General features: G+C 42.1%; 1 protein-coding gene across 1 annotated transcript; it reads left to right on the top strand.

Moving 5' to 3' along the window:
- Window positions 1-1,608: 1,608 nt before the first annotated feature.
- Window positions 1,609-12,178, top strand: misp (mitotic spindle positioning). Its single transcript, XM_022209086.2, has 5 exons — window positions 1,609-1,738; window positions 5,503-7,591; window positions 9,991-10,193; window positions 10,293-10,331; window positions 11,667-12,178. The coding sequence occupies exons 1-5, from the start codon at window positions 1,679-1,681 to the stop codon at window positions 11,754-11,756; spliced, it is 2,481 nt and encodes an 826-aa protein (XP_022064778.2). The 5' UTR covers window positions 1,609-1,678; the 3' UTR covers window positions 11,757-12,178.
- Window positions 12,179-20,049: the final 7,871 nt, after the last annotated feature.

Raw genomic sequence — 20,049 nt, 5'->3', positions numbered from 1 at the left:
CTGAGCAGCGGAATTTGTCAGGAATGCTGCTGACCAACATAAACACTCACACAATGACCAACCACACCCACCACACACACAAACACACACACACACACACACACACACACACACACACAGTAACACACACACACACACACACACACACCCACACTGTGGGACAGCGGCGGTGTGGTCAGTCCTCCATCAGCTGGTCGAGGTGAACCTGCTGCTCGGTGAGTCTGTTTATTCTGTTTACTCTCACCTGTGTGACATCATCACGACATCACGTACCTGTGTGTGTGTCTCAGATCAGTTGTTGATTTAAAAACCCGTTTGTTGATGTAAACAACACTGGCCCCGCCCTCCTCCAACATCTGGGCGACAGTTTTGTTTACGTACATCAGCAGTAAACAAACAAAAGACAGAAACAAAACAGAAAATGACAAAAACTAGACACAAAACAACAAAACCTAGATACAAATTGACAAAAATAAGACATGAAATGACAAAAACTAGTTGCAAAATGATGGGAAAAAAAACAGAAAATGACAAAAACAAGACACAAAAGGACAAAAAACAGGCAGAAAATGACAAAAAACGAGACATAACAGCACAAAAATAGAACAGAAATAGCCAAAAAGAAATGTCAGAAACTACAAAACGAGCCATAAAATGGCAGAAACAAGACACAAAAGACAAAAACAAGACCGAAAATGACAAAAATGAGACACAAAACGACAGTAAACAAACAAGCATCTGAAGCAGGTTCAGCTAATCTGGAATCTGCTCTGAGCACGCTCACATGAAAGAGGCGGAGCAAAAGATGATCAGTCACTGATGTGGACAGGTCTACTGACGTCACAGTGACAGTTTTTACAAATGAAGGGTTTTAATCTCAGACTGAAAGTAGCAGAAGCAGCTGATTGGTCAGTGAGCGGAGCTCTTAAACTCTCTGATCTCTCACCTGGAGTCACCTGGCCCACAGCTGCTCAGGTTACCATGGCGATGAACAAATTAACCACCTCAATGCTGACAAACCAGAGTTGAACCTGAAGTCTCTTCGATGACCTCAAACCTGCCTCTGATGATGTCACACATTTGTTTACACTGTTTTCTGTTGTTTGTTTGTTTTTTTGTCTTGAGTTGAACTTCAGCTGTTTTATTTGATCTCATTTCTGAAGCTTCTCATTCAGATTAAAAAAGTTTCCATTTTATTTAGTCGAAAAATGAAAGTGAAAAAATAGAAACAAGCAGCAAAAACAAATAAAAATGAAGTAAAGGAATCGAATCGATCCAGTTTCAGTATTTTCTGAAAGTTTCACTCACATTATTATTCACAGACTGAAAACTCATCACATCACTGAACAATCGTCTCAGTTCAGCCTGATCAATACTCTGATCAATACTCTGATCAGTACTCTGATCAGTACTCTGATCAGTACTCTGATCAGTACTCTGATCAGTACTCTGACCAATACTCTGACCAGTGCTCTGATCAGTGCTCTGATCAGTATTCTGATCAGAGTACTGATCAGAGTACTGATCAGTACTCTGATCAGTACTCTGATCAGTACTCTGACCGGTGTGTCTGTCTCAGGGCTGATGCTGATTGGTTCCTGCTGGCTGTCAGTCTGACTGACATCATCACCATCATCACCAGACCAGAACCAGTAGGAACCAGTCGGTCCAGGTGAGGATGTTCAGGTACACGGCGCCGTGGCAGGTTCTGTGTCACAGTCTGGACCAGGAGAGCAAGGTGAGAGACAAACAAACAGCAAACAATCAACAACAAACAGCAAACACACCAACAGTCAGCTGTGGTGTTTGTCCAGCAGGGGGCAGCAGCAGCACAACTGGTTCCTCTGTCAGCCTTCAAATACTACGACTGCTACTACTATCACTAATAATAATAATAATGAAAATAATAATGTTAATAATGCTATTAATAATAATAATAACAATAAAAATGCTATAATGCCAATGATAAATATAATAATGCTAATATTAAAATAAATAAATAATAATAATAATAATAATGATAATAATAATAGCCTAATAGTAATAATGATAATAAGACACCTGAAAGAACATGCTAAGGTGCTCAGTGTCTGTTTTGAATCTTTATCATTATTATTATTAGTCGGGTTACAGTTATCTATCATTTAAACCAGAGCTGTTAACCAAAGTGTTTCTAGTAGAAAAATATGATAAATGTTAATAATGATATAAAGTTTAAATTCAGGTGTGTATTTATGGTATGAACTTACCTCAGGAATGTAAATACAAAGGATTAAAGCCGTACAAAAATGATATAAAATACAACTTTACCTGAATAAATATTAATTATTAATTATAATAATTCATAAATATAAATGCTGAGACCCTACAATGTTATTACTAAAATTAATCTAAACTAAGTAAAGTTCCAGTGCTCATTTTACCTTCATATGTGTATTAACATTTTTAAACTTTGGTTATTTCAGCTTGAGATTAATGAAGCAGTTTGAATGTGAATAACCTGATTCAGACTTTAGACTGAAACTCACACGGGGGTGTGGCCTATTCAACAGTGCAGTTCTATATGGGCGTGGTCTATCCATATGGGGTTGCATGTGGGCGTGGTCTCTGAACATGACCTTTGTGGCGTCAGTCAGTGGGTTCAGTTTGAGCTGCTGACAGAAAAGTGATCAGAGGTAAGAAAAGCTTTAGCATTTTAACCTTCACAGGTGAAACCAGCTAAACTCTGTTACTGATTATCAATCACTCCAGCTGATTAACGCAGAATATAACTGTTCTTTTCTTACTGTACTACAACAATAACTAACAGTTTGAACCTTTCTGAGTTCAAAAAACTTTGAATGAGATTCCGTTGAAGCAGCAAACTGAATGAACTTTTCATCTGTAATCAACAACATTTTAATAAACATCTGATTACATCAAAGAATCCTGAACTAAAGGTGGAGAAAAATGAAGATATTAAGACAATTTCATAAAGTTTTATAAACTAAATTCAGTTTTAAGTCAACTAACGAAGATTAAAGTGATGCAGGATTATTAACATCAAAGTAATGTTTGAAACTTTAAATGTTTCTCAATAAAATAATTTAGTAATTTTTAAATTTATTCATTCTGCGGCCTGAACTTAATGGCATTGTGCTAACAGCTCTACTCGATTACTTTTTATAAGAAGTACTCAGATCCTTTACTGAGGTAAAAGTACTGCAGAAAGTAACAGAGTACGAAGCTCAGTATTTCTGTGTCAGATGAAGCAAAAACTCAAGTAAAATACAAGTACTTCAAACGTGTGCTGAGCAGAGTACCTGAGTAAATGTACTTAGTTACTTTCCTGAGGATCAGCTGGTCCGTCTGAGGTGATGTCATGTGTTGTTTCCATGGTAACAGATGCTGAGGTTTAAACTGCTGAGTTCCTGCAGTTTGTTCATTTTCTGCTTCACTTTTGACAGAAACGTCTGTATTTAATTCAGAGTGTAAAATAATATCATTTATGTGCTGCTGAACTTTAATCACTCGTGTTCAGAACTTTCATATCTCACTGATTTTTTAAAAAGAAGTTTAATGCTTCAGTTAATGTTTTTTTTCTAACTTCACCTTCTAACTTAACCTTTTATTCATCCTTGTTTCTTATTTCTGTGTCGTCTTTTACGTTCCTGAATGAATGAATGTCGTCCCATCAGACAGTCTCTGAGCCTCTGTTGAAGTAAATGTTCTTTAAACGTTGAGGAGAACGTTTACAACCTTCACCTGTCTGTCTGTGGATGTAAACAGCTTCTTAAACATTTTATCAGCTGACAGCAGCCGTCCATCTGCAGGAGTGGCAGCTTATCTCTCACTGCCACACTGATGCTAACGCTCTGCTAACGCTATGCTCCAGTCTTTGGTTTGCTTTAATCCCGCCAGGTGCAGCATCCTGAACACTTCTCATCTCCGATTTCATGATTATTTTCTCTCTGAGACTGACTCGTGTGTCTCTTTGTTTGGACACACCGTCTCCTTTAATGGTTTTCTCTATTTCCACAACTATTTCCATTGTAGATTCTCACTGGAGGCATCAAAACTATGAATGAACACAGATGGAACTATGCAGTAAACAAAAAAGTGTGAAATAAGTCAAAACATGTTTTATATTTTAGATAATTCAAATGATTCAGTTTGAATTAAAACTGCCAATAATGATCCAAAACATGTTCAAAATAATTCATAAAACAAGTTGAAATTAGTCCAAAATGAGTCAAAACCTGTTCAAAGCTACTCAAACCTTCTAAAATGTGTTAAAAATGGTACAAGATGACTCAAAATATGTCAAAAAAATTAGTTAAATCTTGTCGTAAATGACCCAAAAGAAGTCCCAGATAACCCAGAACAAGTCCCAAAAAACTCAAAATTTGTTTGAAATGATTGAATTTGTCCAAACTAATTTAAAATTGTCAATAATGACTCAAAATCTGTCCAAAATAACTCATAAAGCAAGTTGAAATAAGTCCAAATGACTTGAAACCTGTTCAAAGCTCCTGAAAATTCCCTAAAATGTGTTAAAATGGTACAAGATGACTCGAAATACGTCCAAAATTTGTTAAATCTTGTCAGATTATTTACATTGTGAGAATCTACACTGTAAATAGTCATGAAAAGAAGGAAAAAGCATGAAATGAGAAGGTGTGTCCAAACGTTTGACCTGTTCAGGACCTTATTCTTGGTGTTTAACGCACACTGAGGTGGATTCTACTCATATTTCTGGTTTCTTCAGCAGCTTGTTTCTGCCCTGAGCAGCTTTATAATCCGCCTGTCTGATCACACTCTACCTGAAGTTTATGACGTTTCTGGGTTGAACCTTTGACCTGCTTGTTGTTGTTTTATGACCATGAGATTTATCTGAATCTGAGGAATATAAAACTTTCCAGTAGGCCAAAAGTCTCAGACCCTGAACCCTGCTTTTGATTTGAACTGAATTATTACAGGTAATAAGTGCAGAGTCCAGCCTGCTGCTGTCAAAATGACCTCCGTCTCTTTTATAAGCGATTATGTAAATCATGTTATCACGGGCTGATTGGTTCTAATAAACTTTATTGACATTCCTCAACTTTCCCGGAATGCAGATTTATTTCCTCCAAACCATAAAAGCTCAGAGCTGCTCCCACGTGGACTCCAGTTCCCATGATGCTTTGCAAACACATTCAGTGGAGACCAGTTTATTAGTGATTAATAAAACAATAAAACTTTCCTCTATAGAAAACAGAACCATAGTAACCACCATGTTGCCATGGAAACCAGTCTCTCCTGTTTCCAGTTGGTACTCTACGATTTGGTGCAGAGATCGTCTGTAGTTTCCATAGTAACTGTGTTCCCTTCTCTGTTGCTGTATTAGTAACTTGTCCTCCCTGTTGTTTCCATGCCAACATTTCATCCCTGTTGTTGTCATGGTAACCTCTCCTCCTTGTTGTTGCCACGACAACCTTTTATCCTTGTCATTACCATGGTAACCTCCCATTCCTGTCCTTTCAGAGACTCTCGGCAGGCGACCGTCGGGATGCTTTGACTCTCCGGAGTTCCCAGACTTCCACCTCCGTTCATCATCTCCAACCCTCAGAGCCTCGACCCCCTGTCAGCTCCACAGTGCCCCCTGTCAGCTCCACAGTGCCCCCTGTCAGCTCCACAGCGCCCCCTGTCAGCTCCACAGCGCCCCCTGTCAGTTCCACAGCGCCCCCTGTCGGCTCCACAGCGCCCTCTATCAGCTCCACAGCGCCCTCTATCAGCTCCACAGCGCCCCCTGACAGCTCCACAGCACCACCTATTGCCTCCACAGCGCCCCCTGCAGACATGGACAGTTTTCCCAGGAAATGGGTGTTGAAGCCTCTCTCTCCGCTGCTGCAACCCTCAGACCTGCGCACCATCGCTGGCCCCGCCCCCCACCCAGACGACCTGAATTTTAGCAGCATCACTGTGACTCGTCAGTCCTCGGTGGTCGTGTCATCCCTGGAGGAGGACAAGTCCAAGGATGTGGTGGTTGAAGCCCGGCAGGTCGCCGTGTCGCAGGACGGAGGCAGCACCAGCGACGAGTGGCAGCCCAGCAGTCCTGGCAGCAGTGGTTCCAGCTCGCACTGCGGGTTTTACTCCTTCGTGGATGATCCGGACAGTCCTGAGGCCGAGCTGAACGAAGCTTGGATGGTGTCGACGGAGCGGCAGGCGAAGCTGGCGACGCTAAAGGAGGAGAGAGGATTCAAACTACAGACCTACAGCAGCAGCAGGAAGCCAGAGAGCCTGTTCTCTGACTACAACGGAGACTCGCTGTACAGAGTTGATCCAAACATCAAAGTGGTCAGGGAGGACGAGGAGAAGCAGCTCCGCAGGGAGATCATTCGCAACCAAGCACCCAAGAAGAACCCAGCTCTGAAGGAGCAGGAGAGATCGCTGGAGAGTCTGGATCTGAACCAATCTACCGACAAACTCATCGACGGCTTCAGTTTGAGCTACAGCCCTGTCAGAGCAGAACCGCCCCGACACGCTGAGCCTGGGACCATCGACAACGAACAGATCAACTTCAACGCTGTGCGAAAGCAGTTCCTGAAGATGGAGCAGGACCGACCGATGCCGCTGCTCCACCCACAAAGGTCCTCAAAGACACGCCTGAATTTGTCTCGTCCTGACGTGTCCCCAACAGTGAGGCTGGAGGATGTTGACACCTCAACAACATTTAAAGCAGCAGCAGAAGAAGAGACGTATCCACAGAGGAGGGTGACGGTGCTCCAGTCTCAGGACAGTGTGTTCGATGAAGTGGACTCCCACCTGGAACAGCTGGAGGTGGGCAGCAGCATCACCACCAGCAAAGGCCTGTTCAGCAGTTACACTGAGCTGGACGGAGAGACCATCAGGTTCAGCAAAGCCTCTGAAACCCCGATTGAAAGGGAGATCCGCTTAGTTCAGGAACGTGAGGAGAACCTGCGACACTCTCGAGGCCTGAAGCACAGCAACAGCCAGGAGATGATTGAGATTACAACCAAACGTTTACAGTTGCCGCTGACGCCCAGAACCAAAGACAAGAGCCGAGTGAGCTTCATCTTCCAGAAAGAGATCCAGAACCAGAGAAAGGAGGAACCTCACCTGACAGAAGACAGTCAAGATGCGCTGCAGAAGCTGGAAGACACAAGGAAGAAGTGGGATCCAGAAGACGAGGAGCTGACCGACAGCTCAGTGTTCCCGTCTCCTTGCTGTCCTCATCGACACCCTGAAGAATCCGAGTTCAGCCGAGCGAGTCTGGATCTGTCCTCTCTGACCGAGACCGACTCCAGACGTTTCCACCGAGATCGAGATCTTTCTTCTTCCTCCAACTCCTCCTCCTCCCCAACGCTGCCACCATCCTGGACCACCCCTCAGCTCTGGAGGGGGAACCTGGAGTCCACCAACCGGCAGTCCAGAGGACAAGGAGCTCCAGACTTCATTGGAAAGGAGATCGAGGAGGCTCTGAGGCGGGAGCAGGAGCTGAAGGAGCTGAGGGAGTCCAGGGAGGAGCACCGGCCAACGTTCTCTCCAGCTCCTCTGGTTGAACAGGCGACCAGGACGGCTGTCAGTCAGTTCTACCCACCTTTAACCACAGGTACGCCTCATCGAGACACCTGGACACCTGCAGCACTCAGCACATTTTTATTACAAACTTCTTAAAGTTAAACAAAGAAAAAGAACTCATTCAACTTAGAAACTGTAAAAGGACAGGTAGTCTGTACGTAACTGCTGATCCAATCCAGCTACAGCTCAGTGACACCTTCTAAAATCCATCACTGAAAAGTATTTCAACAGAGCTTTAGGAGTCCAAGGTCCCATGAATGGAACGGAAGTTTTCACATGATTGTTTTTGAGAAATTCGTTGACATAAGCACAGCAAGTTTGAAAATAAAATCAGCGAGCCAACACCCAGGACTAGGTGAAGTTTCACTGCAGTGACACGCAGACTTAATAAAATATGACAAGATGCTGCAGCAGCTTTTAAATCTCAGCAGGTTTTCTGAACCTTGAGATGCTAAAGTCATCAGAAAAAGAATGAAGTCTGCTGGTCACACATAAAACAGACAGACACACAATCAGTAACTCAGCGACAGAAGAACAAAGTCCAGCAACATCCACCATGTGAATCAGTAACAGGCTGTAGAACAACTGTTACATAACAGAACACAACACAACAGACAGAAAACACAACAGACCGACAACACAACAAACTAATAAGACAACAGACCGACAACACAACAGATGACAACACAACAGACGACAACACAACAGATGACAACACAACAGACCGACAACACAACAGACCGACAACACAACAGACCGACAACACAACAGATGACAACACAACAGACGACAACATAACAGATGACAACACAACAGACGACAACATAACAGACCGACAACACGACAAACCGACAACACAACAGACCGACAACACAACAGATGACAACACAACAGACGACAACATAACAGACCGACAACACGACAAACCGACAACACAACAGACCGACAACACAACAAACTGACAACACAACAGACCGACAACACAACAGACCGACAACACAACAGATGACAACACAACAGACGACAACATAACAGACCGACAACACAGCAAACCGACAACACAACAGACCGACAACACAACAAACTGACAACACAACAGACTGACAACACAACAGACCGACAACACAACAAACCGACAACACAACAAACTGACAACACAACAGATCAACAACACAACAAACTGACAACACAACAGACCGACAACACAACAAACCGACAACACAACAAACTGACAACACAACAGATCGACAACACAACAAACTGACAACACAACAGACCGACAACACAACAAACTGACAACACAACAGACCGACAACACAACAAACTGACAACACAACGGACAAACAACACAACAGACAGAAAACACAACAGACCAACAACATAACAGACCGACAACACAGCAAACCGACAACACAACAGACCGACAACACAACAAACTGACAACACAACAGACTGACAACACAACAGACCGACAACACAACAAACCGACAACACAACAAACTGACAACACAACAGATCAACAACACAACAAACTGACAACACAACAGACCGACAACACAACAAACCGACAACACAACAAACTGACAACACAACAGATCGACAACACAACAAACTGACAACACAACAGACCGACAACACAACAAACTGACAACACAACAGACCGACAACACAACAAACTGACAACACAACAGACCGACAACACAACAAACTGACAACACAACACACTGACAACACAACGGACTGGCAGCCTCTGTTAGCTTCTGCTAGCATCTGTTACTTTCTGTTAGCATCTGTTAGCTTCTCTCCTGCTCTCTGTGCTCATTAAACTAAATTTTAATACAGCTTAACTACAATAAAGCTGCTCTCATTTCCAGATGTTTCTGTTGTCAGGCAACAGAGCAAGGATGAAACAGTGAAACTCATCCAGACGACATGCTAACATGCTATCATGATAACCAGCATTAGCTTCATTTAAATATTGGTTTTATAACATTGCAGGCAAACTCAACAAACACAGGAGCTAAAAACAATGAAAGAATTCAGTCATTTTTAAGAGAATTCAGCCTCTTTGACAGAAAAACGTCACAACATGGAAGCTTCACCATCAGATAAAATCCGTCCAGTTTGACTAAAATGAAAAGTTTGTGTTGTATTGTTGAGCTGACATCTAAAGCAATCAGCTGTCAGATCAGGTGAGAGTCAGGTGTGTCTTTTTCCAGTGAGTTCTCCATGTTATGACGTCTGTTTTAGAGAACATCGCTGCTGCATTCTGATTGGTTTAAAGACAAACGAACATGTCAGAGGTTTTCTGATGGACGTCAGTATCACTGTTGGGGACCAGATGCTAACAGATTTCTGCTAACAGAAACAGTGCCACCTTCAAACACAAACTGATGAGACGTCATAGATGTATTTGCTGCTGTGTTTCAGACAAACCTGTCAGTGTTTCCTCTCCTCGTCCATCTGCCCATCTGTCCTCCATCTCCCTGATCACCGCTCAGCCCTGGACCTCCTCCTCCTCCTCCTTCTCCTCTTTACCGGCAGTTCGCTTGCCGTCGGTTGGTGGTCTGACAGAGACGCTGCTGCAGGACTTTGAGGAGCGACGAGCCAAACAGAAACTGGAGGAGAGCTCGGTGGGTGCTGGTTCTGCTGCTGGTTTCAGGTTCCTCCTGAGGAACATCTGATCCTGGTGACATGTTTATATTAACATTCTGTTAACTTCTGTATTTCAGTACGCAGGAATCCAGCCGGTTGACGACGTCAACAACGAGGTACAGTCTTCTAGGAACAGTTCTACATCTGAAGGAGCCGTTTCATATCTTGGAAGCGTCCTCAGTGTCTCTTTGTCTCCCCATTTTTGTGTCTCTTTGTCTCCTCATCTTCTTGTCTCTTTAGCTGCATTTCCATTACCCTTAGATATGCGGAAAATGTAAATAGCGCGATAAAAAACTGGTAATGGAAACACCTGAATTTCGAAAAAGGACTAAAATATCGCTAAAAAGCTTTTACGCTCTCATGAGGTGGTTTTTCAGACGTTTCGATATTGAAAAATATCGCAAAAGCGCAATGGAAACACTTTTTCCGCAATTATACGTCATTGGACCTGACGTACCTGGTCACATGACCAGTTCTCTCGGGGTAAACATGGCGCGGTACGTGTGGACAGAAGAGGAGACAGAGACTTTTCTTGCCATTATTCTTGAGAAAAACATCACTGCCATACCAGACAGCAAACAGCAGAGGAATGCAGAGTGTTTTAACACGTTGCGCTTCAGTTGCGCTTCAGTGTCCCGCCCGCGGTACACTTTGAGATCTGCATAAGCAATTTGCTAAATGTCTGAAACTGCAAACGCGATTATACAAACACTATACGCCGATGGAAAGCTTAGATTCTCATGAATCCGCCGGTATAAACCACTTTCAGATGTGATTACCACAGCGGGTAATATAAACACATTTGTCCAACAAACAACGAATATCCATCCATCCGTTCTCTATACATGGCGGTTTGTTACACAGCGCAACTCGCATTTCCGGGTTCATTATTACACACAGATGAAAATATTCCACAAAAAACAGCCATAATCCAACCTTAGACATCCAGACGAAACAAGCCAGTAACATATTTTGTTCAAAACATGTCCTGAAGTCGGTATATAATCCACGAATAGGTCGTTTTCAAGGAAATGCACCTCGCGATGCGCGTCCAATATTCCCTGTATTTCTCGTCATATTTTTATTTACAAATAGAATATTAGCGATTTTTTGTACTGAAAATGGCTGGAATTGACTGCAGCTTAAAGGGATAAGGAGATAGAAGCGGAAATGAGGGAGAAAGGGTTCGACATCGAAATCTCGCAGGATGGTATTTTACGAGAGTTACGATGCTTCTGCCCAGAACAACCTTCAATGGAAACACGTTCAAAGCGCAAATATACTTTGTCGAAATTTTAGAAATATCACTTTTATTTTGCGAAAAACTGTAATGGAAACCCAGCTTGAGTCTCCTCATCTTCTTGTCTCTTTGTCTCCTCACCTGCTTGTCTCTTTGTTTCCTAATCTTCTTGTCTCCTTGATCCTTTGTCTCCTTGTGTCTTTGGTTTCAGGTTGTTGAGTCAACTCGGGTTATTCGACATAAAAACCAGCGAGCTCTGCGCTGGGAGGCCGGAGTGTACGCCAACCAGGACAGCCAGTGAGAGCAGCAGAACCAGACCCAGGACCAGATCCAGGGCACGGTCCAGGATCAGGGCCTGATCCTGATCCTGATCCAGAGCTGGTCGTTCCTGTGGGGACAGCTGTTCAGCAGCAGGGTTGATTTCTTCCTTCAGCTGAGATTCAAATGGTTTTAAAGTAGGACGCTTCAACAGAAAAGGCTGATTGGTCCTTTACGACGTGTCTCCTGCCCTCTTCCAATCAGCTGCCAGTTGCCGAACAGCCTCTCTAACAGACAGGAAGTTCCTGATTCATGTAAAAGAGAAAGAAATAAAGAGCTCATGTGAGTTAAGCAGCACTCTGTTTGTTCTGCAGACTTTTAATCTGACGCAGCACAAAGCCACATTTCTGAATTCATTCATGATTTAAAGCTGATATTTCTGAAAGAATAAAAACGATAAACATCCTCAGACTGTTCTGCCGTTTGTCCACTGACATACAAACAGAACATCATGAAAAAAAATCCGTCCAGTTCACTCTGAACATCTGACTGCAGGGAATAAAACACATTTATAAACATATTTATGGCACATTTAAAACTGCAGGAGGCGACTTCGACGTGGATGAAGGAAACTTCCTGCTGACGTAAAGGAGAGAATTAGAGTGAAATATAAAGTTTATCAATCATACCAGCTGTAGAAGGGTCAGTATATAATTGTAGGACTTTTTGTAACATGGTTGACGGGTATCATAGTTGACAGTTTTGTTGTTTTCAGGCCTAAAACCTCTCCACTTGCAATTCAAACAAAAATATTTCTCCTAGTCTGTTAAATATGTTAAATCAAATTAAAGTAAGCTATAACAGGGGCCCATAAATTCATAAAGGAACCTAACTTCAAATGGAGTTCTGCTGTTATTTTTTCCATTGAATACACTTTCTTTAATCTCTCTCTCCATTGGTGGAGGGTAGGAGGTAGTGGGCGGAGCCAAGACACAGTAATCATTTTCTTTGCCACCAGTAGTAGGACATGTAGTCAGTATGCTTTTTCTTATCCAATACAACCGATTAAATAGAACAACGGCTCAGGTGGCAAATCAACACTTAAAATTGACCTTAGTTCTGCCTGAATCCCAAAATAGCTTCAGTTTTGGACAGTTCCAAAATATGTGAGTGTGGTCTCCAGTTTTGTTTCTCCAGCATAAACTGTTCTTTCTTTCATCAAGGTTTGAGATTATGGAGGGTGTTTTAAAATATCTCATCTTTACCTTCCACTTAAATTCTTTCCATGTTGGGCTGTTGGTTATTTTGTCCTGAATCACACACCTCCCTCCACTCCTCACCTTCAATAACGACGTTCATTTCTAGTTCCCACCTTTCTTTGATATGAAGAGAATCTCCAGACCAGTGTGTTTGCAAGCATTTCTATAGTTCTGAGACTATTTTTCTTGTGTTTTTTTCTTTCATATTCCTAATCAAAAAATCCTCTAGTGGTGTTGGTGGCGTGTTCCATTCCTTATGTGTAATTAAATAATTTCTTAATTGTAAATATCTGTAAAAATCTTTTGATGTTAGGCCATATTTATATTGTAACTGTGTTAAGGATTTTAATGTTCCTCCATCAAACAGCTGGCTTATATTTATTAATCCTTCCTCCATCCATCCCCTGAAGTCTGCATCCAACCTCCATGGCAGAAAGTCTACATCCTTCGTAATCTTAACAGCTCTTGAGGTAGTTTAAGGGGCTCCTATTTTCTTCCTGACAAGCGACCAGACACTTCGAGTACAGTTCATCCATTCATTTTTAATTTTAAGTTCCCTCTACTTGTTTTGTTCCAAGAATGCTCTTGTCTCCAGAGGTACTAGTGGGCATGACTGCTCCTCCAACTTTAGCCAATTTGTTTCCTCATCCTGTACTACCCATTCGACCATACCACAAATTTGAGCTGCCCAGTCATATAGTTTTAAGTTTGGCAAATTAAGGCCGCCTTGCTTTTTTTGATAGAAGAGTTTTATGTCGAATCCTGGGTCTCTTCCCCTGCCTTATAAAGGTGGAAAACATCTTCTCTAACCTCTTAAATCTGGAGGCTGATATCCATATTGGCAAAGCCTGAAACAGATATATCAGTCAAGGGAGTACATTCATTCTAATAACTTCAACTCTGCCAAAGAGAGAGAGAGGGAGAATCTCCCACCTCCCCAGATCAGCTCTTATTTGTGGAATCAATCTGCCATAATTTGCCATATACAATTGTGAAGAATCTGGGGTAATCACTATGCCAAGATATCTAAACCCCTGTGTTGACCATTTAAAATGGGCTTCTCTGTTTAACTCTGATGACCAGTTGCCCACCAACATCATAGCCTCTGATTTAGTTTCGTTAACTTTACAACCGGATACCTTTCCAAATTGTTGTAGTGTTTCCAGCAGAGGGAGGATAGAAGTCTGGGGGTCGCTAATATACAAAATAACATCATCTGCGTAAAGAGATATTTTATAGGTTTCCCCACCAAATGATACTCCAAGTATTTTTGGGTCTTCCCTTATCATTTCAGCTAACGGCTCCATGCTGATTGCAAACAATGGTGGCAAGAGGGGACACCCCTGCCTAGTACCCCTTTTCAAATTAACCCCACCCCCCTACTCCGAAGTGTGTCCATTCACTCTCACTCTTGACTTGGGTCCAGAATACAGCACTTTAATCCAATTAATAAAGTCTGAGTGGAATCCCATTTTATCTGGTGTATGTTCTAAGAAGAGCCATCCACTCTGTCAAATGCTTTCTCAGCATCCAGGCTGAAAAGCACAGATGGTCGACCAACTTGTCTTGCCGGGTATGAACCCTGTTTGGTCTACTTTAATTAGTGTGTTGATGCTCCTTTGGATTCTTTTAGATATTATTGTACTTAGAATTGTAACATCACTACAGAGTCAGCTTATCGGTCTGTATGAAGCACACATCTTAGGGTCCCTCCCCTCCTTAGGGATCACAGAAATTATAGCTTCAGACCATGTCTTTGAGGGGTCTCTCTCCTTTAAGGCGTAGTTAAATACTCTTTGTAGTAGGGGGGTGACCTCCTCTTTGAAATGTTTATAGAACTCCCCAGGGAACCCATCTACCCCGGGCGATTTATTGTTTTTTTTATCACTTCTCTGATTTCTTCTTTGGTGATTGGGTCTTTCATCGAATTTGATTCACTTTCAGATAGTTTGGTTAAATTTATTTTTGCTAGTATGGTTTTAATCTGGTTTGTTTTATTAACTGTTTCCCCTGGATCATGAAGTGTTTTATAGCATGTTGAGAAGCCTTCTGCTATTTCCTTGGGGTGATGTAAAATCTTTTTTGAAGAGGGGCTCATTGTTTTTGATACTGTGCGGTTTGCTTGAGCTTTGCGTAGTTAAAATGCCAGGAGTCTGCCAGCTCTGTTGCCAGATTCATAAAATTTTTGGTTTGAAAATCGGAGTGCGCCCTCTGCCTTGTATGTTAATTCATTTAGATCTTTTCTCCTTTGGTAAAGGGATTTTAAAGTGCTATCATTCTTCATCCTTTCATGTTCTTGCTGTAATTCTTGCATACGCCTTTCTAGTTTTAATTGTTCTTTTTCACGTTCTTTTTTCAGTTTAGATGACAATGCTATTAACTTCCCCCTAAGTACTACTTTTGCAGCTTCCCACTAAGTTGACTCTGAGACTTCTCCATATATGTCGACCACTCCTTTTTTATATATTGTGTCACATTTGGGTCATTCAAAAGTGATACATTCAATCTCCAGAATGTAGATGTTTTTTCTGCATCTCGGTCCATTGACATGACCACTGGAGCATGATCTGAGATGGTTATAGGTTCAATGTGACAATCTGTAACGTTATAAGAATCTTATTTTAATACACAGAAAAAAATCCATTCTTGAGTAGCTCCATGAACCTTTGAGTAGAAAGTCAAATCTCTCTCTTTGAGGTGTTTTGAGCGCCAAATGTCAACCAACCCAAGTATCACTGCACAGTATTTTAGTTTTTTGCCCTTTGCCCTGGACCCTGGTCAGATCTTTCTTTTTAATTGACATTGTTCTGTGTAACTTTCAAACAAATACAATTAGAGTTCAATTATTTTTTCTTTTTTAATGTTTTTACGAGAGAGAACGAAGGTGAAAGAAAAGTAAGAAATGGGATAGTAGAAAGGGAAGAGGGGAGGAATAAAGGAAAGGAAAGGAAAGGAAAGGAAAGGAAAGGTGAAAGGTAGAGAGGGAGGGATGAGGGTGGAGGAGATGAGATGGCTGTGGATGGTCATGGAGGAGGGGAAGGTGGAGAGGTGGGGGATGTAGAAAGGGTGAGGAGAGGGAGAAGAGGGGAGAAGGACGAGAGAGCCTCCTCAACTTGCTGTGGTCGTCACACTTCAGTGCAACCAACTCCAGCAGCCATGTTTGTCTCTTTTTTCTTTTTTGCTCCTTTTCTCTTCCTCTGTCTTTCCTGCCATCAGACATCTGAAGAAAGCAAAGAATCCCTTGTTTTCTTGTTTTTAGCAGGGACCTCTTGGCTGTCCACCTCTGGGGTTTCCTGTTCCTCCTTAACTTCTGTTATCTCCTCCTCTAAGTCTTTGTCCTCATCTGGCAATTTGTCGTTTTCCTGCACATTTTCCTCTTCCTGCACTTTTTTCTTCTCCAGCAGCTTTTTGACTCCCTGGAGTTTGTTGTCTTCTTGCATTATTGTTTTATCTTCATCTAGTTTTTCCTCTTCTTGCAGTTTGTTGTCTGCCTGCACTGTTTCCTCTTCCAGCAGGTTTTTTCCTTCCTGGAGTTTGTCGGCTTCTTGCAGTTTTTCCTCTTTCTCCAGCTGTTCCTCTTCTTGCAGTTTTTCCTCTTTCTCCAGCTGTTCCTCTTCTTGCAGTTTTTCCTCTTTCTCCAGCTGTTCCTCTTCTTGCAGTTTGTCGTCTTCCTGCACTTTTTCCTCTCCAGGCAGGTTTGTTTCTTCCTGCAGTCTTTCTTCCTCAGTCATTTCATTCTGCAGTTCAGTGTTGTCCTCCTCCAGGTCTTTTGGGTCTTGCGCTGCCTCCTTCACTCCCTCATGGTTCTGTAGTCTCACCATCTCCTGTTCTGTCTCTCTGAGCCGATTCAGCTCTTGATCCTTGGCCTCGCTGGACTTGGTAAATCTTTGCTGCTCAGCTTTCAGCAGGTCTTTCATGTCTTTAACCACAACCTCCCTGTTTGCCACGACCAGAATGCCTCCCTTAATGCCGACCAGAGTGTTGCTGAGTTTCAGTTTCTGGCTGATCTTCCGGTTGTCATCCATAAGCTTGTTGATGCACTCTTCCAGGTGCTGATTCCGCTCCATCAGCTGCTGGTTTTCAGCTTGGCATGCCTCCAAGGTTTTTCGCAGCTCAGCGAGTTCCTGGGCTTAGTTTCTGTGACCACCATGGTGAGGATTGGTAGCAAATCCTTGGTGCCGCCTTTGATTGAATCTTTGAGCCATGATGCACAAACAAAGACACTCTGAAGACGGTTGATAATGTTGCGTCTGCAGAAGACTGTAGTTAGAGTAGAGGTTCGTTGTCCTTCCTTGTTGTGCTTGATCGGGACTCTGGCGTAGTTTGTGTGTCTGGTGGAGATACTTGTAACTAACCGGGTGCCTGAGTTGACTGAATGTGTCCTATTTATGCTGTTGGCTGATGAGTTCCACTGATTCCGGGATGTGACATCATGAGGATTCTAGAATGTTAATGTGTGTTTTTGCCCAGCAGCAGAGCTGTTTGTTTTTGAAATACTCAGCTGCTGCCATGTCTTTCACACAGCACACTTGTTAGCTTTTCCAGCTATCAAGTGTATGGAAAAATTTGTGATGAAAAGTGGCAGGTGTACTGCTTTGCACACATCAGAATCAGAAAATTGATGTAAAATACTATGAAGCATTTTCTAAAAGCACTAAAGGCTGTTGTGAGTGTGATTCTTAAATCCTCAAAAGCTCCTCTGACCATACGGGCAGAAAATATTCCTTCTACTGAATGAAATAAACTATTTTAAACAGTTTCAGGAAACAAAATAAACATGGTTGTTTGAAAGTTAACACAACAGAAAAGAGTTTGAATGAGTCAAACAGATTAAAACTCGGGTTTTTCAAACAGTATTGTTGCTTTAACATTAACACAAACCCATGAATAGCATGACAACATGAATATAATCTAATGCCTGAGCTGCACCGTCTGGATGTTTGTAACGACTGCTAACAAGTCAGCTGCTCCAGGAAGCATTCCTGGGAGAACTTTTTTGCAAAGAATTCTCTCTATGTCTTAAGCTGTACAAACTGATCTTACTACAGTGAAGAAGACATTACAGATTTGAACTATAAGGCCTCAGATATGTGGATCATCTGTGAAATGAATTTAAAAATTCTGCTCCATTCTTCCTGGGATTGTTTGAACCTTCAGAACGGATGACTCGACTGGTAACAATGCATAAACAAATCAACAACAATAAAGAAAATAAAGCAGGTAAGCCTGTCAGAATACAGCATTCTAACACTATAGCCTTTTGACTTTTCCATACCTGGCAGCTGTCGGTTCCTCCCTCGATATTTCCTGCACACATCTCGTGGTCCTTGACTCTGCCGTTCAGGTAGGAGGGACCATTGCAGATCTTGTTCTCAATCACAGGGAAACCAGTTTCCTTCAGGATGCCTTCACCTCCTGTTCTGCAACAGATCCATCCATTATCTATGGAGTCTACTCCAGCTGACAGGGTGAAGGCAGAGTTCATCCTGGACAGGTAACAGTCTGTCACAGGGCTACACATAGAGGCAATCACACCTCTGGACAATTCAGAACCGCCAGTTAACCTCAGCATGTTTTTGGACTGTGGGAGGAAGCCGGAGAACCCATCGAGAACCCACACAGGCACAGGGAGAACATGGAAACTCCAGACAGAAAACTCCCAGGCTGAAACCCAGGAGCTTGTAGGTCTGAGGTGACTGTACTACCACTGCCCTCCTGCACTTATTCTTCTCATAGTTGTAGGATTTCTTTCAGGTGGGGAATTCTAATGAGTTGCAGTACAGTTTGGGAGCTTGAAGAAAATTTGCTTTAAGGTTTCTTTGGAGGATACGTCTATGAAGACGAATATTGTAGCGGCTGTGGGAGCCACTGGGGTCGCTGACTGTGTTCTGGGTGGGGGGGACCGCTAGGCATCATGGGTAGTTATGTGTTCTTTGGGATTGTTTTACGGGGTTAGTTGTGTGTTCAAGACGTTCTTTTTATTACTGGTTGCTTTTAGTTGTTCCAATTCTACGTTCTGAGCTCATTTGAGTGTTCATTGTTTTCATGTTGCACCGTGACTCAGGGGGGTTGTTGGGGGAGTGACCTCGGCCTGCAGCGGGTGTGAGTTCCTGAGTGCTTATTGTGTGGTGATAATAAAGCCTGGGGTATTAATTGCAAGGTCTCTTGTTGTTCCTGCCTTAAGTTGCCACTCAGTGCTACAATATGTTTACCAGCTTCTTTTGAGTTTTAAAGTCAGTATATTGGAACTGGTGTGCTGGCTTTAAAAGATGAAAACATTTATGAAAATGAGCTTAAGAAGCAGATATTTCTTTGTACTTGTTAGTCACCTCTGGAAGCCCAAACTGCTAAATCAACCAAGAAATGTCTGGACAAAATGAACGAACTCTAGAACTTAAAGTCTGTAGAGAAATCCACGTCCTCACAAACCCACAGCAGAACACAGAAACATGTGACGTAGCATCCAGTAACGTAGCACTCAGTCCCACTGGGGACAATGTAGTCCTTATCTGGCAAACAAGCTGGCAGCACTTTATCATTTATCAGTGTCGCTCTAAAAACACAAATGAAGCAAACATCAGGGATGCAGCTAATGATGACTGGTCATTTCTTCTAATGAGCATCACATTATTTTTTAACAACCAAAAAGATCAATATTTCATTTGTAGTTACATAAAAGCAAGTGAATGCCATTTGAAGGTATTTTATATTTAAAATGATTGGCTTAATCGGTGGTTCATAGATTCTGTTCATTTTAGTTTACAGTAAGAACAGTGTCATGTAAAAACAGCAAACCTGACTATTTCTGGACAGATCTGATTACCTGTAGCTAATTAAAAGCCACTTTCAGATAGTTGGTTAGTTAAAAAGCTGTCCAGCGTACTTTATGCTTTTAGACAATTGTCTTCAAAATGAGAATCTTGTAAAATGTGTCTTAAATATGCATTTAATATCTACATATATATATATATATATATATATATATATATATATATATATATATATATAACGTATTTGTCAGATATTCCATGTAGAACACAGAGAAATAAAGAAAGCGCTTTACTGTACCGTAGTTTA

This window comes from Acanthochromis polyacanthus, chromosome 4 (assembly GCF_021347895.1).
Source record: "Acanthochromis polyacanthus isolate Apoly-LR-REF ecotype Palm Island chromosome 4, KAUST_Apoly_ChrSc, whole genome shotgun sequence".
Taxonomy (NCBI): domain Eukaryota; kingdom Metazoa; phylum Chordata; class Actinopteri; family Pomacentridae; genus Acanthochromis; species Acanthochromis polyacanthus.
This window is presented reverse-complemented; position numbering and strand designations above follow the sequence as displayed.